The sequence below is a fragment of the Quercus robur genome, chromosome 6 (assembly GCF_932294415.1).
Source record: "Quercus robur chromosome 6, dhQueRobu3.1, whole genome shotgun sequence".
Lineage (NCBI taxonomy): Eukaryota > Viridiplantae > Streptophyta > Magnoliopsida > Fagales > Fagaceae > Quercus > Quercus robur.
The window spans coordinates 10,721,443-10,737,407 of record NC_065539.1 but is presented as its reverse complement, the minus strand read 5'-3'; the positions used below and the strand labels follow the sequence as shown (position 1 = coordinate 10,737,407).

The window sequence follows — 15,965 nt, the reverse complement described above, 5'->3', positions numbered from 1 at the left end:
TCCTAATCAACACAAAAAATAAAAAATAAAAAATATCAAATGATATCATATTTGCATAAATAACAGTATTTTATTGACTGAGAGGTCAAGAAGAATCACCTCAACAGTTATCCTAATGGACTTAATAATTTCTTTCATTTTACATGAATGGTAAGTTATATTATAAATTTAATTAATAAGAGCTATAATTATATAAGCGGAAGAAATTCACTGAAAAGTCCTCAATAATTACCTGAGCACAATAAAAGCAGTAAACTTGTTCAACAAAGGTGTGCCGACAGGACTGACAAGGATGTGATAATTAATATGGTCGTATTCACACATGGGTGGGCAAGAAAACGTCCAGCCCAAACGCCCTCAATGAGGGCGTTTGGGCTGGACGTTTTCTTGCTGATGCGCGTTTGCGTTTTCCGCGTGGGACCCATGCTACAGTAACACAGCAAACACCTTCTTTTTTTTTTTTTTTTTTTTTTCTCACGTTTCAAGAGTGAACAGTTACTGTGCAGCCGTATATGGGGACTTTTTCAGTGTGAACAGTGCATTTGTGTACTGTTCACGGACCCATAAATTCCACTTTTCACAATTTTTTTATTAAAAATGGGTCCCACGGTACTATTCACATATTTAAAAAATATTTCGCTACAGTGTTTTCAGTTTCAATTTTCAGTTTCAGCAAAAATAAGCTCAATCCAAATGGACCCAATTGTATAAGACAAAATTTAGGTAGGTGTTGTTAATTAGATTTTTTTTTAAGATTTAGTTATGTGGTTCTTCTTGAGAAATTATTATTTACACTAGGAGAATTGTTGATGTTGTCATCTCTAACCAATGAGATGATACAATCTATGTAAATGTATGTGTGAGCTTCCTAATCAACATAAAAAATAAAAAATAAAAATTACTAAATGATATCATATTTGCATAAATAACAGTATTTTATTGACTGAGAGGTCAAGAAGAATCACCTCAACAGTTATCCTAATGGACTTAATAATTTCTTTCATTTTACATGAATGGTAAGTTATACAATAAATTTAATTAATAAGAGTTATAATTATATAAGCGGAAGAAATTCACTGAAAAGTCCTCAATAATTACCTGAGCACAATAAAAGCAATAAACTTGTTCAACAAAGGTGTGCCGACAGGACTGACAAGGATGTGATAATTAATATGGTCGTATTCACACATGGGTGGGCCATTGAATTGGTTTTTCTTTGTTTTGATTATAATGGCGCCTTGGAATGCTTTTAAAGTCTTCTTTTGAGTCCACGTAAAATATATTACCTTCAAGTTAATCGGACTATTGATATATTCAGGGGCGGCTTGATGCATTTGGGGTCTAAGGTGAAAATTGATCATCTTATTTAAATGCAAAATTACTACTAATTAACATGAACTAAATAGAATTTTTTTTTTTGAATTTTTAAGACAAAAAAAATTTGACAAAATTTTTCATATTTGTTGATGTGGTAGATTGATAGTGGTAAGTAAAACAGTGGTGTTAGTGGTAGATTTAGATGAAAATTAGTAAAAGTTTGCTAATTAAACTCTTATTATTATTCTTTTTTTTTAGAAGTGCAACATTCACAATATTTTTTACAACAAATCCTAGATTTTAAACTGTTTTTTGTTTTTTATTTGAAAATATCACTATAATTATTTTTTTGCCATCAACAATAGGCTGTAATAACTTGCTACTTAGCATTAGTTGTACAAGTGTTGTGAAAAATATTGTGGACAACGTTGCATTTTTCTCTATTTTTTTTATTTTTTTTTCATTTAATAAAAAAATTTATTTTATTTATTGATTATAAATAATCCTATTGGTTAAAATTTAGGGGCCTTTTTTTTACTTGGGGCCTTAGGCGGTTGCATTTTTTGCTCCACCATAGAGCCGGCCCTGGATATATTATATAAGACAAAATTTAGGTAGGTGTTGTTAATTAGATTATTCTTTTAAGGTTTAGTTATGTGGTTCCTTAATTAAAAAATATATTTTTATTTATGAGAAAAAATTCACATAGCAGAATATTAAAAGAAAATCTAAGAAACAACATCTAAATATAGTACTTATCTTGCTCTATTATATATATATATATATATATTGTTAGGATATATGTGTTTCACTTGTTAGGAATATATGTCACTATTTTATGTAATTGGCTTATCCTTGGACAAAATGCACTTTACTTGTATTTGGGTAGATCTAGGATGTGTTTAATACTTCAAGAAACTGTGTTTCAATATCAAGTGTTGAAGACATGCAAGTCTGTCCAAGATTTAAGTTGAAAAAATGCTGTTCATTAAAACTCGACAGCTGCTCGACAACACCTCGACAGACAGCTATCTGTCGAGTTTTATGAAAACCAGAATTTCAGTTCTGTTTTGACTCTAATCTGGTTTTATGTATTTGGGTTTTCTTTTCTTCTAACCCTAGACATATATAATGATTATTTTAAGGGTCATCAAAGTGTACACAAGTTTTGAAAATTGTTTGTTCAAGCAAATTGTGATCGAAGACAAAGTTTTGCCCTTGTTCATCTTTTCTGAAGAAGTTGCTGTGTATATGCACCTTAGGGTTTTGTGACCAAGCATCTTCTTGATCTTCATCGTGTGGATGAACTGAAGAATTTTGCAGCTAACAACCTTCTCTAGTTGGTGATTGAAGTCGCGTACTGGGATCCGCGCAATTGGTTAGTTACGTACTTGGGAGCTGTGTATCGAAAAGGGAAATTGTCACTACAGAATAAGTTCAATTGGGTATTGGAGTAAGGGTTCAATTGTAGATTGGTATAAGGTACTGAGATTCCTTTACTTGAAACCGCTTGTTTTAATAATAGTGGAATTTCGCGAGTGGTGACCTAAAAATCACCCGGTGGGGTTTTTGTTGTTAGGTTTTCCTCATTCGTAAATAAATCACCGTGTTATTTATTTTCCGCTGCATAATTAATTTATTGGTGATTTGTTTGTGCTACCACGCGTTTGTATGTTAATTTGATTAATTAATAAACTTGATTAATTAATCAATTAATTTATCGCAAGGGGTCAATTCGCTTTTGGCCTATCATATTTATATATATATATATATATATATATATGCGCTATGCGCGTGATACCCAACAATAATTGACTTTAATTTGCTATTACAATACCAAAAGCTCTCTTGAATGTATAGAGATGGCGACTGGTTTTGCAAAGGGAAAGATGGTGACTGTGTTGAGCATTGATGGTGGTGGCATTAGAGGCATTATTCCTGGAACCCTCTTAAGCTTTCTTGAATCCAAGCTTCAGGTATACTTCACTAACCATAGCCATGAACCTCTTCTTCTTTGTTATAATTTCTGTGTACCTCTATATTATGTTTAGGAATTCGACGGGCCCAATGCAAGAATTGCAGATTATTTCGACGTAGTTGCAGGAACAAGTACAGGTGGGCTAGTAACAGCCATGCTTACAGCTCCAGACAAAGACAAACAGCCCATGTATGCTGCAAAGGACATCATCAACTTCTATTTGGAGAACTGTCCCAAGATTTTTCCCCAGAGCAGGTAAATCTCAATGAAATCACAATACCCAAAAAACAAGCCTTTAATTTCTTTCAGTTTTTACAATTTTTATGGGAATTCAAGAAAAGGTATATATTTTCCATTAAAGTTGATTCCATGGTAGCAGGCAGAAAAATTTTGTGAGTTCAGTGACAAGCTGGTTTGGTGCGGTGATGCGGCCCAAGTATGATGGGAAATACCTGCGGTCATTGACAAACGGGCTACTTGGCAACCTAACTGTGAAACAGACTCTAACAGATGTGATCATTCCAACCTTTAATATCAAACTCCTTCAGCCAGTGATCTTTTCGACCAATGATGTATGAGTATGGCAAAAATAAGTATACTTGAAAGTGTTGTACATATGCTTGTGAGTGGAAGTCGAGTAATACTATATATATATATATATATATATATGCGTACAATATCTTTTACAAACTATTGTAATTATAATAATATTACTTTTACCGATGTTATCGATAACACCATTTTTATTATGTATTAATTAGAATATGTCATTTTAACAATAATAAAAAATGTTCAAATAATGTTTAGACTTATCGGTGGGAACAAAGTTTTACTCCGATTATTTCTTTTTATTTTTTTTGAGAAACCATACGTACAAAAAAAAAAAAAGTAATGGTTCGGCTTCAAACTAATTTGAAATTATCTTTTTTAACTCGTTATGTGACAATTTATAAAATTATTTATGTATATTATATTTAAACAAGTCGTATAATTCATTAAAAAAGTTATTTGATTAAAATTACATATAAATGGTCTTTAATAGTTGGACATGAAACTTGGAGAAAAACCATTTTCTATTGGTTGAAGTCTTGCATGCAAGAAAAAACATTAGAGATATTGGTATTACATAACTGAACATAAACTAACCTGTTAAAACTTTTAAATAAAGTGGTGTTGGAATTATGGCCAATTGGCCATTACATAGTCTCAACCGTTATAATCATTTGTACAGGCAAAGCTAAATGAATTGAAGAACGCTAGGCTAGCAGATATTTGCATCGGCACCTCTGCAGCACCCACTTTTCTTCCAGCACACTATTTCGAGACAAAAAATGCAGAGGGAAAAACTCGCAGTTTTGATCTCATTGATGGTGCGGTTGCTGCAAATAATCCTGTGAGTAACTAATTTGATAATTTAAGGTGCATTTGGTGACGAAGCTATGGAAATTTGGTTGTTCTATTAGATATTTCTTGATTTATTTTGGATCAAGTTGGAAATTTCTCTAATCCATTTTAAACTAAATCCACAGACGATGATGGCCATAACCCAAATTAGGAAAGAAATGTTGATGCAAAGCTTTGAGTTACCTGACATAAAACCAACGGATTACAGTAAGAGAATGCTAGTTCTATCATTGGGCACAGGTGAGGCCAAGCGTGAAGAGAAGTATACAGCAGCCAAAGTCTCAAAATGGGGATGGTTTAGATGGTTTAGATACAATGGTGCAAATCCATTGATCAACGTATATGCAGAGGCAAGTTCTGATATGGTCGACATTCATGTGTCCACACTCTTCCAAGCCATTGGTTGCAAGAAAAACTACCTCCGTATTCAGGTACATACCAAATGACCACATTTACTATATCTATTTGTGACATTATGCATGACCATTTGCTATTAACATCTTTTTGGTAAAATATAAACCATAGGATGATACATTAACTGGAGATGCCTCCTCTGTTGATATTGCTACCACGGAGAATCTGCAAAGGCTTGTGGAGATTGGAAAGGAGCTATTGAAGAGGCCAGTGTCAAGAGTCAATTTGGAAACTGGCAGGTTTGAGAAAATTGAGGGCGAGGGTACTAATGAAGAAGCTCTTACCTACTTTGCCAAACTACTTGCCGAGGAAAGGAAGCTTCGGCAAGACAAATGGGAGTTATCGAGGAATATTATTTCTGTATGATAAATTATTTAAACGCTAAGTTTTCAAAATATGAATTTGTATTGGTTGAAATAATACCTTTCATCAAAGGAAAAAGCATTGTAATAATTCACATTTATGTGGCAATGTTTCAATCTGATGCAAGGAATAATGTAACATGGTCTAGAACTAAGTAGGATGTGAGTAGTTTAGAAGTTAGAACAGAAAAGCTAAGTCACCATGCTTTAGGCATTGAGTCCTATCACACTCATAAATCTATAGTATAGAAATGTGTGAGGGTGAGTTCGTTGCCTTCCCTATTGGGTTGCCTTTGATTTCATATACCATTCTCCAGCTTGTGTTTCAATGACGAGTAAGGCGGTCAAGCTACCTGCCAAAGGCCATGACACTAGCTAACTAGCTGATAGAGATGCCACAGCTACTTCTTTTGGAAGAGCTGCGAAAACGAATACCACTGCATTAGCTGCCTCTCCCATACAAAACTGGTTACAAAATGCTTAATAGTTAATACTCATTGTTTAGCATTGGTAACCTTTTAGATGGTTGACAATTGTCTAAGTTCTATTGGCCAATGTTTAAATGATTAGCTAACTAATTAACTAACTAATCAGTTACAAGGGGATTCGGATGGCTGTTGGCATTGTAAGTTGTAACTACCTGTAGCCCCTTGTTTAATTACAAGGATATCTCTAACTAACTAACTAACTCATTACAACAGTAAATTCTAAGACGGATAAGTCCTTTCGTTTGCCTCCAATCAACTTGAAAACACTTTAGGATCATTGATAAAATCCTTAAGCATAACATAGGTGGCTGCACCAAGGTTTGGAAACCAATTGGCCTAGCTCCTACAACTTTCATGCTGCAATCGTCTTGTACTTATAGCTGCTGCTTACTTATACTGCCTTGTTCCAAGACTATACTGCCCTTGCTAGCAGCTAGCTACTTGAATCCATGCTACACATGTTATTAGCTAATTAAAGAGGCTGCTGCATCACAATCAAATTAAATAAAGCAAGTGGTATTTCAAACATTTTAGAAATTTTAATAATGGAATTTCGGTCGGAGAAAATTAAAGCCTCCTTTCATTTAAAAAGTTCAAAAAAAAATTTCAATTAATAGAGTCTGAAAAAAAAAAAAAAACAATGATACAAAGATGGGATGTAAATGCTAATGCATATGTTGAATATCTTGTTGCATAAGTACAATATACCTATAGGCTATAGCCTATATCGCACAACTACATGGGATGTTGCCATGTTGGACACTTAATTTTTTAAGTTGATTGGCATATGGAGTTTATCTTGAAAAAATATTGAAATATTATTAGGGGCCTTTCGGTGTTCGGGCCTAGACGAGCAAAACATGCAAATCACTTATTAAATGAAAAGAGCAAATAACTAATCCAAAATCATTGAAACTTCATTAAAAATAAATGGTCCATATGAGCTTCACATTCAAGCTCAAACCAACAACCCAATTTGATCACTAATAAAAAATTAATCACTTGCAGATTGATTTGGTTTGGTTATTTTCATAGTTTGATAATGCATGCAAAATCGTTATTAAAAACTTCAATTTGTTGTCCTGAAAATTTGAATGGTTTGCCTTGCAATTATTTTAGTGGAAAAAATTTTTTTAAGCCTTTTTTATTTTTTGAGAGAGAAAACTGTTTTAACTCTTATGCCTGAACAAAGGAGAGAAACCCTTTTTTATATATTTAAATTCCTATATGCTTATAAGATCTACTTTGATTGTCAGTCGATAATGGTTTGTGTTGAGAATTTCAAACCCCGCTGTTACAAATTAACCAATTTTATGCCAATCCAATTACTTAGCAAATTATGCTTTCACATTCAGTATATTTTTAATCACAACACACAAATACTATTATCAAAATAAATAAAATGTGAAAAGTAAAAGAGACAACAGTATATTTACGAAGTGAAAATCCTAGCTAACAAGACAAACGCGCTTTGAGAGTTTACCACCAACCTTTAGGAAACATATTCATTAATAAAATTGAAGTTTTTACAGAATAATTAACCCTAATTCTAATCCTACCTCCAACAAATACTTATTAATATGACTACATGCAGCTCTAATTCTGTTGGACTCTACTATAGCGAAAACAATCAATCAATTACAGCTTTCATTATGAAGCAGAAACTGATGCTAAGAAATTAGGAACTCTAGAAAGAGAGAAAATAGAATTAGGGAATGGAGAAGATACCTGCGAGAGAGCTCTAAACAAAGAGTAACGATGAGAGAGAGAAAGAGAAAGAGCTTACCAATTTGTGAAAGGTTGAGAGAGAGAGAGAGAGAGAGAGAGAGAGGATATTTAGATTTTTTTACATACAAAAAATAATGAAAAAAATTGGGAGCTAAAAAATATTTCAGTATGCACCCAAAAATTGGCGCCGTAAGCTAGTATTTGTACCAAATAGGTGACAAAAAATTATTTCGTCACCAACGATACTTAAATCTTAATATTGGGTGATGAGATTAAAATTTTGTCATCTTTAATAAGTATTTGGTGACACGAATATTTTGTTTCCTTAGATTTTTATTTTTTTATTTTTTTTACAACTCTATTATGTAAAATCTCTTTAACTTAGGGGGGATTGTATTGTCAATTAAATCTCAATGGATCTCCCCATTGAGATTCGTCACCATAAAGCAATGGTGGGAGATTTCATCCTCAAACCAATTTAAAAGGTATTGCTTTTTGCGTAGCGGCTCTCATTGGCATTTTACATGTATTGCTCTCTTTGGTAAAATATAACTAGGAAATATAGTTTTGTACTCATGCTCTCTTAGATCTTATCTTGAATTAAAGGCCTGGAATTTATTTTATTTGAGCATTCCATGTACTTTGGATCATTCATCACTTAATTTAATTTTGTTAGGTTTTCTTAATTTTCTTTGTAATAATTTATTAATTTTAGTGACATCTCTATTATTGTAAGTACTTTTAAATTAAGGAAAACCTTGAAATTCGTAATTGGGGAACTCATTCTCTTTATCTATTAATGAAGAGATTTTTTTTTTTTTTTTTTTTTTTTTTAATAAACATATCAATCAAGAACCTAACTATCAAACGCTCAAAGTAACCTATCAAAGACGCAAACGACATGTCTTTTTTGTTGCTGTTGGCTGCCAAATTTGAAACTGCTAGAAGTAACTCTGTCCAGTACTAAACAGCCTAAATAAAGCCTTTCAAAAAAAAAAATATATATATATATATATATATAAATAAATAAAGAAATACGAACTTCTACAAATATATAAAGAAGATCAAGTTTCCATACCATTATCAAGTCATCAAGACCTGGTACTTAATTAATAATTATCCAATTAAATTATTAGTACTACAGTCCAAAACGGATATGGTTGAAGATTTAAACCTAATAAAATACACAGATCTTTATGGCATGTGCTCGATATGATTATGATACCATAATCAAAGACCTAACTATAGATAAGGTCTTTTCTTATTCTTTTTTTTTTTTTTTTTTTTGATTGTCAACTTGTACCATGGCTTTCATTAATAAGGACAAACGTCCAAAGCAATTACATCATTCAATAATTGATTCTCAATACAGGGTGGGGATAGTGACAAACTAAATAAAAGTATGAACATTTATGGTTTATCGAGTTTCACGTGGCATGGGAGATTGGAATCTTCGCTGAAGACTTGATGCATGAGATAGCAACTTGAAACAGTGAAGGTGGTCCTACCTTTAAATTCTAATTAATTAAAACATGCTCCTCACGCTGAGCAAAAATTAATAATAGAGTTCCATAATACAATAAAGATATAATTAAACTAATTAAAAAAAAAGTCGCATGTTTACAGTTTTCACATGCGTGGGCCATAAATTAATGCTGTCAAGTCTTCCATAAATTCGTGTCATAAATATCAAGAGTTGAAGTACGTTGGTGTATGCTTGATTATACACAACATATAGTAATTTGCTAGCCTAGTGAACAGTACGTACAATATCAAGAAGCTCATTTGATTCAAAATGTGTCCTGCTTTTGCAAAGGCAAAGATGGTGACTGTGTTGGCCCTTGACGGAGGTGGCATTAGAGGGATAATTCCCAGTGTCATCCTTGGATTTCTTGAATCTAAGCTTCAGGTACGTATTTTACCATCCACAGCCACCTCCTTTTTGTTTTGTTTCGTAAATATAAGGATAATTATTAACTATTGTTTCATATTCTCATGTCAAATGTTTCACAAAATATCCACATTTTTCTACTAAAGGCGTGTTTGAATACCGTTTATTTTGTTGAAACTGAAAAATTATTGCTGAAAATATTATAAATAAATGTAAAAGTTAGTTGAAATAGTACAGTGGAACTCATGAATATTGCTAAAAAGTGCAATGTGGTCCATAAATAATAGCAAAAATAAGCTGAATAGTAAAATAATTTTAATTTTTCATCCTAACTCAAACGCACGCTAAATATCCACATTTTATACATATATGAAAGATTGTGAACATAATATGAAAGAGTGTAAATATTGTTAGAGTGGAATAATCAAAGCTCTAAATATTTTTTTTTTAGAGAGTTTCAAAGATACTGATAATAGTTATTTATTATCAAATCAAGACGCCGATTGGTTTTTGGTGTAGATGGAGATTGAACTCCAAATATTTTATTCAATCATCAGAAACTTTACTAGTTGACCTAACTAGAACTCTCAAAGCTTTAAATATAATTAAGTCTATGCGTCTATGGTTTGTGTAGGAATTGGATGGACCCAATGCGAGAATTGCAGATTATTTCGACATAATTGCAGGAACAAGTACAGGTGGGCTAGTCACAACCATGCTTACAGCCCCCAATCAAGACAACAGACCCCTGTATGCTGCAAAGGACATCACCAACTTCTACTTAGAGGAATCTCCCAAGATTTTTCCCCAGAGCAGGTAAATTTAAATGAAACCATATCAAGTTGAAATGCCTTCATTTAACTTCAGAGAAAATTATCAGAAAATCATCCTCCATTTCAAATGGATGAAATAATTTATATTAAATATTATCAACTTAAAAGTGTAACTAATACTACGTGCATTATTAAATAATGTAACACTCAAAATGAAGAAAATAAAATTCAAACCCTGAAATGAACTGTTTAAGTTTTACCTATTTTTAGAGAACTTAACAAATGATAAATAAGTGCCATCTACTAAAGATGATTCTATGGAAGCAGGCACACCAAATTTGTTAGTGCAATGACAAGCTTGTTCGGTTCCGTGATGGGGCCCAAGTACGACGGGAAGTATTTGCACTCAAGGATAAACAATCTGCTTGGTGACCTAACACTGAAACAGACCCTAACTCATGTGATCATACCAACCTTTGATATCAAGCTCCTTCAACCAGTGATCTTTATGACCAACGATGTATGAGTAATGACAATAACAAGTAGACTGAAAATTTCAGCGATTTGTTGGAATATCTGTGGCAATTAGCCAATTACATGGTCTCAACTGGTCTAATTTTTTTTGTGCAGGGAAAAAAGAATGAATTGAAAAACGCTAGGCTTGCAGATATTTGCCTCGGCACCTCTGCAGCACCCACTTATCTTCCAGCACGCTACTTTGAGACAACAGATTCAAAAGGAAACACTAGAAGTTATGATCTCATTGATGGCGGAGTTGCTGCTAATAATCCTGTGAGTACCAAATTTGATAATTTGAGGAACATTTGGCGTTGAAACTTTGGAAAATTGGTCATTCTTTGTATCATTTTCTTGATATATATTTTGGACCATATATATGTTAGCAAATTCTCTTATTTATTTTTGACTGCATCCACAGACAATGTTAGCCATAAGCCAGATTAGGAAAGAACTATTGATGGCAGAAATAGAGTTTGGTAATTCTAGTGAAAACAAGAAAATGCTAGTTCTGTCATTGGGCACAGGTGGGGCAAAGTTTGCACAGAGGTATACAGCACCCGCAGCCTCAAAGTGGGGTGTGCTTAATTGGCTATATACCAATGGTGGAACTCCATTGCTCGACTCATATGACCACGCCAGTACTGATGTGGTTGACTTTCATGTGTCCACCCTCTTCCAAGCCCTTCGTTGCAAGGACAATTACCTTCGTATTCAGGTATCAAATGACCTATAAATATCATCTATTTGTGACATAATTTAAGACCATATGCTATTGACATTTTCTTGGTAACATATGAACCACAGTATGACTCATTGACCGGAGATGCCTCGTCAGTTGATGTTGCCACCACGGAGAACTTGCAAAGCCTTGTGGAGATTGGGAAGGAGCTATTGAAGAAGCCAGTGTCAAGAGTCAATTTGGATACTGGCAAGTTTGAGGAAATTGAGGGCGAGGGTACTAATGAAGAAGTTCTTGCCAACTTTGCCAAACTGCTTGCGGAGGAAAGGAAGTTCCGGCTAAACCAATGAAAATTGTTAAGGAATGCTCTTTCTATCTCAATAATTGTTGGTATTGTTTAAAATATTTAACCTTTTAAGGAATCATCATTTGATGTATTATATTTTAAATAAAAAGATATATGTTTCCAAAAATACCATTCTTTTATTGGAAGATGAATATTCATTTTTCAATAAAGTTAAAGGGTAAGTTATTAATATTTTTTTCATTAACTTCTCAAAGAGAACCATGTTTTGGGACATCCAAAAATAAAGTAGAGAACTAATAATATGAGACAAATGAAGCATTCTTTTAGCATGAGAACTTTGTGAAGAGTCATGCATTCGTAGGTGTGGACTTTGATATGAATTTATGTACTAATTATGTGTCTCCACTTAATCTTAAATTTTTGGATTGGATGCTTTGATATATTATTAAAATCTGGATTGTTTGTATAATAATCTATCTACTTGCCAAGTCCGTTTAAATACTCGAGGGTTGAACGTGCATGAGAGAAAGATTTGAAAAGAAATGGATAAATTTCATAATTTAGATGAAATATTACAAATTTAAAAGTGTATCTTAAGTCATTTTATTTAAAATTTAAAATTTAATGGATTGTTATTAAAGTCTGGATTGTTTGTATATTAATCTATCTACTTGCTAAGTCTGTTTAAATACTGGAGGGTTGAACGTGCATGAGAGAAAGATTTGAAAAGAAATGGATAAATTTCATAATTTAGATGAAATATTACAAATTTAAAAGTGTATCTTAAGTCATGTTATTTTAAATTTTAAATTTCGTGGCATCATGTACATTGTTAAATGAAAACAATATAATCTTAAATGGAGAAGATCTTATTATTCTCATATGTTATGCCATGGATTTTGATATGGGATAATGTTCTAGTTGAATCTCTGCCCCTAATAATTTAGGGTTTGGAGTATGATGTTTTAACAAAATTATCTCTCAGATGGACTTGCATTTGGGACTTTGATAATAAGAGGGGGGAAATGAGAGATAAATGGACCGGTCATGGTTTTTTTTTTTTTTAAAGCTTATTAAATGCTTTTGTGCTTCTTAAATCATGGAGGGACTTCCCATTGTCATTTAATAACTTAAAAAAATATTATATGATTATTAGAAAATTTATGTTCCTATCTCAAGCATTTAAAGATTCTCTTCATTTTATATGTATTCATGTTGTATCCAATACCATGTTATTTAAAATTTAAATAACATGATACTTTGTACTCAATTAAAAATTTAAATAACGTGGTACTTTGTACCCAATTAAATTCATAAAGTATAATTTAACCTTAAAATAAACTCTTTCCATTTCAAGCAAAATGAAGAGATCCCATTGTTCAACAGAATAGCTAGTGAGAGTATAATAAAACTACAACAAGATTCATCACTAGCAACCAAGTTGCAAAACTCTAGCAAGAAATTGTAGAAGCCATCTAAAAACCTACAGCACACACAATACCATTGTTAAAAAAACAAATTACTTAAAGCTCTTTTTGCGTTGAAGTAAAACATTTTGAGAGCCTTGAAAATAATTTACCATATTTTTGTGGCATTGAGAATAGCTACTTTAAAACTCACAAAGAGTTGTTCAGTAGGCAATATAATTGTGGTTGTGGTGCCAATGGTGGGGCCAAGAGGAGTTACGGGGAAGGGAAGTGGTGGTGACAATGTCGGAGAGAAATAAGGGGGGAGTTAGTGTAGCAGTAGCTTATTATTTTAAGTTATTTTATGAGCAATGATGCTGTTTGTTGTACTTGTTTGTATAAGCTAGCCTTTTCCAATGAAAATGGCTACCTCTTATGCAAAGGCAAAGACGGTGACAGAGCTGGCTCTATAATATAGATAAATGAGGTGGTTGCCTAATGTCCTCAAATAGAAAAAGGCTTTAAATTTTAACCATTTATTTCATTGTAATAGTATTAAGTAAGCCCAAATATTAGCCAATAAATAAAATAATAATTTTATCAAATGAAAAATGAAAATTCAAATAGTGTATAAAACACTTTGAATGTTTAGATCCCCAATTTACAAATTACCAATTCAAGCTTAATGACAAACAATTAATATGCGGAATATGAACATAAGCTAAAAACAGAATTGATATACAATCTAAACCAAATAAAATCACACCCACAGCAGAAATTAAATAGAAAAGATTAAGGGAAGAGAGATGCAAACACAAGGACAACATACGATGTGTTATCGAAGAGAAAACCGAAGCCCTCGGCGTAAAACCTCTCTGTCGCCCTCTAAGCAGTACACAATCCACTAAAGAATGTAGTTGGGATACATGAACAGCAAAAGACCCTCCAAGCCTAATCTACCCAATGTACCTAATCCCTCCAAGTTCCTACTCCAAAGAGGTTACGCCGAACTTATTTCTTCTTTAACTTACCGGATTTCGCTATTTGACCATAGCATCAACCAATATAAAATTGGTCCATTCTTAACTGCTTCCCAAACACCAAATGGCCTTTTCACATATATGGGTATGGTGAGAAAAGATTTTGGTAATGTACCTCTCAAGGATTTGACAATGGAGAGAAAGAGAGTAGAGGAATTTGAAGAGTCTCTATGTGAAGATTGTGGAAGAATCAATCTTGTTTTTTTCTAGGGTTTCTCTCTCAAAATTCTCTCTGGAAGCTCTCTATATTTCGTGGGTATAAGGGTCTATATATAGTAGGGTGAGAAATGAATGCGAAGATTTAGTTTTTCCCAAACAAAGTGGTCTCGCGACTTGGTCTCGCAACTGGGCTGAGTCGCGAGTTCAAGCCGCGAGTTAACGGCCTGGCCAGCCTGAGACTTTTGTCCTATAGTGCAACAGCTGGCATGACTCTTCAGCTCCCCTACATGCTTCATACGTGTGCCAACTTTGGCGGCTTGCCAGTCGCAAGTCACCCGCGAGTTCCAACCGCGAGTCTCTACATCCTTGCACAATTTTGAGCATTTCTTCATATTCTTTCACTCACCACCCTCACATGATTCTCACCTAAATACAGGGTTACTAATTGCTAAAATACAAGCAAATTTGGCACGGAATAAAGCCAACAAGATGGTTGATAAAATTCAACCTTACAATCTCCTCATTTGGCTATTCCATGACAAAACCCTAAAACAAACTCTAGACTTAATATGTGAGTTGGGAACAGTTGAACAAAACTCACTCACACCTAACTCTAGAATCTGATAAGCTCTTGAATCATATGAACAAGTAACTCTTGAAACACAACAACACAATTTGATTATTGTATGCAGAAAACTTGTAAGGCATATGAGGCAAGCACAATGCGATCAAACAAAATGGAATGAGAAATAAACCATGGCTTGACCAAACAGGCAATCACTATAAAATAGTGACCACAATGCTCATTCACACTTGGAATGAACATCCGGACATACAAGCCAATAAGCTCAATGCAAATCACTTGCATGCCCAACACTCAACCAATGCACAATACATAAAATATATGCATCTAGGAATAGAATCCTACAAGGGCACAAGAGTGAGAATACTTAAAGAAAATACATAACATTTAGCTAGAAGTATTAGACAACATAACATAAAGGCTGCAAAGCATGGTACAAACCATAAAAGCCTACAAACACTTATGGAAACAAACCCTAAAAGCTTACAAAAGCAACATGGGCATAAATATACCATAAACAAGTTCCATAAAATACTAAAATAGCATAAGCTAATATGAAGCAAAATATTAAATAGAAATATTGAACATAGGCTTGCTTGCTGAAATCTCCCCCTTTGATCAAGCTATTTATCCCCCTTTCATTGTATTCCCCCTATGAACATCATCTTCCCCTCTTTGTCATGGAATAGCTAGGCCATATCCTCTTCTAGCTTCCTCTAAATCTGATCCAATTGAGCTTGTAGGGAGGTGAATTGCATATCCCACCGAATGCTATGATGATGTAAGATAGATGTGAGTCCGGACATCTTGGTTCTCAACTCGTGGACAGATGTCACAATGTTGTTGAGTTGTCATCAAAGGAGAATGAGCTGGAGTGTGAACCACTGGGAGATGCGCAAGTTTCTGATTTGACTTTC

General features: G+C 33.4%; 2 protein-coding genes across 3 annotated transcripts in view; both read left to right on the top strand.

The window, feature by feature from the left end:
• The window catches only part of LOC126732719 (patatin-like protein 2), a 93,041-nt gene extending 81,015 nt beyond the window's left edge, over positions 1 to 12,026 (top strand). The window contains exons 1-6 of one of the 2 annotated variants that reach the window (XM_050435707.1): positions 9,388 to 9,600; positions 10,217 to 10,398; positions 10,683 to 10,875; positions 10,986 to 11,147; positions 11,293 to 11,589; positions 11,679 to 12,026. In XM_050435707.1, coding sequence (XP_050291664.1) covers positions 9,487 to 9,600; positions 10,217 to 10,398; positions 10,683 to 10,875; positions 10,986 to 11,147; positions 11,293 to 11,589; positions 11,679 to 11,903 — 1,173 coding nt within the window. In that variant the 5' untranslated portion in view covers positions 9,388 to 9,486 and the 3' untranslated portion in view covers positions 11,904 to 12,026. Of the gene's footprint in view, positions 1 to 9,387; positions 9,601 to 10,216; positions 10,399 to 10,682; positions 10,876 to 10,985; positions 11,148 to 11,292; positions 11,590 to 11,678 lie in introns of those variants that run through there. The other variant, XM_050435710.1, reaches the window with a different exon arrangement.
• Positions 3,124 to 5,570, top strand: LOC126732714 (patatin-like protein 1). The gene is made up of 6 exons (XM_050435704.1): positions 3,124 to 3,293; positions 3,369 to 3,550; positions 3,675 to 3,867; positions 4,527 to 4,688; positions 4,825 to 5,130; positions 5,225 to 5,570. The coding sequence occupies exons 1-6, from the start codon at positions 3,180 to 3,182 to the stop codon at positions 5,477 to 5,479; spliced, it is 1,212 nt and encodes a 403-aa protein (XP_050291661.1). The 5' UTR covers positions 3,124 to 3,179; the 3' UTR covers positions 5,480 to 5,570.
• Positions 12,027 to 15,965: the final 3,939 nt, after the last annotated feature.

Excerpts from the sequence above, each read along its gene's own strand:
- LOC126732714 (XM_050435704.1), top strand. The coding sequence starts at position 3,180 with ATGGCGACTGGTTTTGCAAAGGGAAAGATGGTGACTGTGTTGAGCATT. Across the intron at positions 4,689-4,824 it reads CGGTTGCTGCAAATAATCCT|ACGATGATGGCCATAACCCA; the intron begins GTGAGTAACTAA and ends CTAAATCCACAG. Across the intron at positions 5,131-5,224 it reads AAAACTACCTCCGTATTCAG|GATGATACATTAACTGGAGA; the intron begins GTACATACCAAA and ends TATAAACCATAG.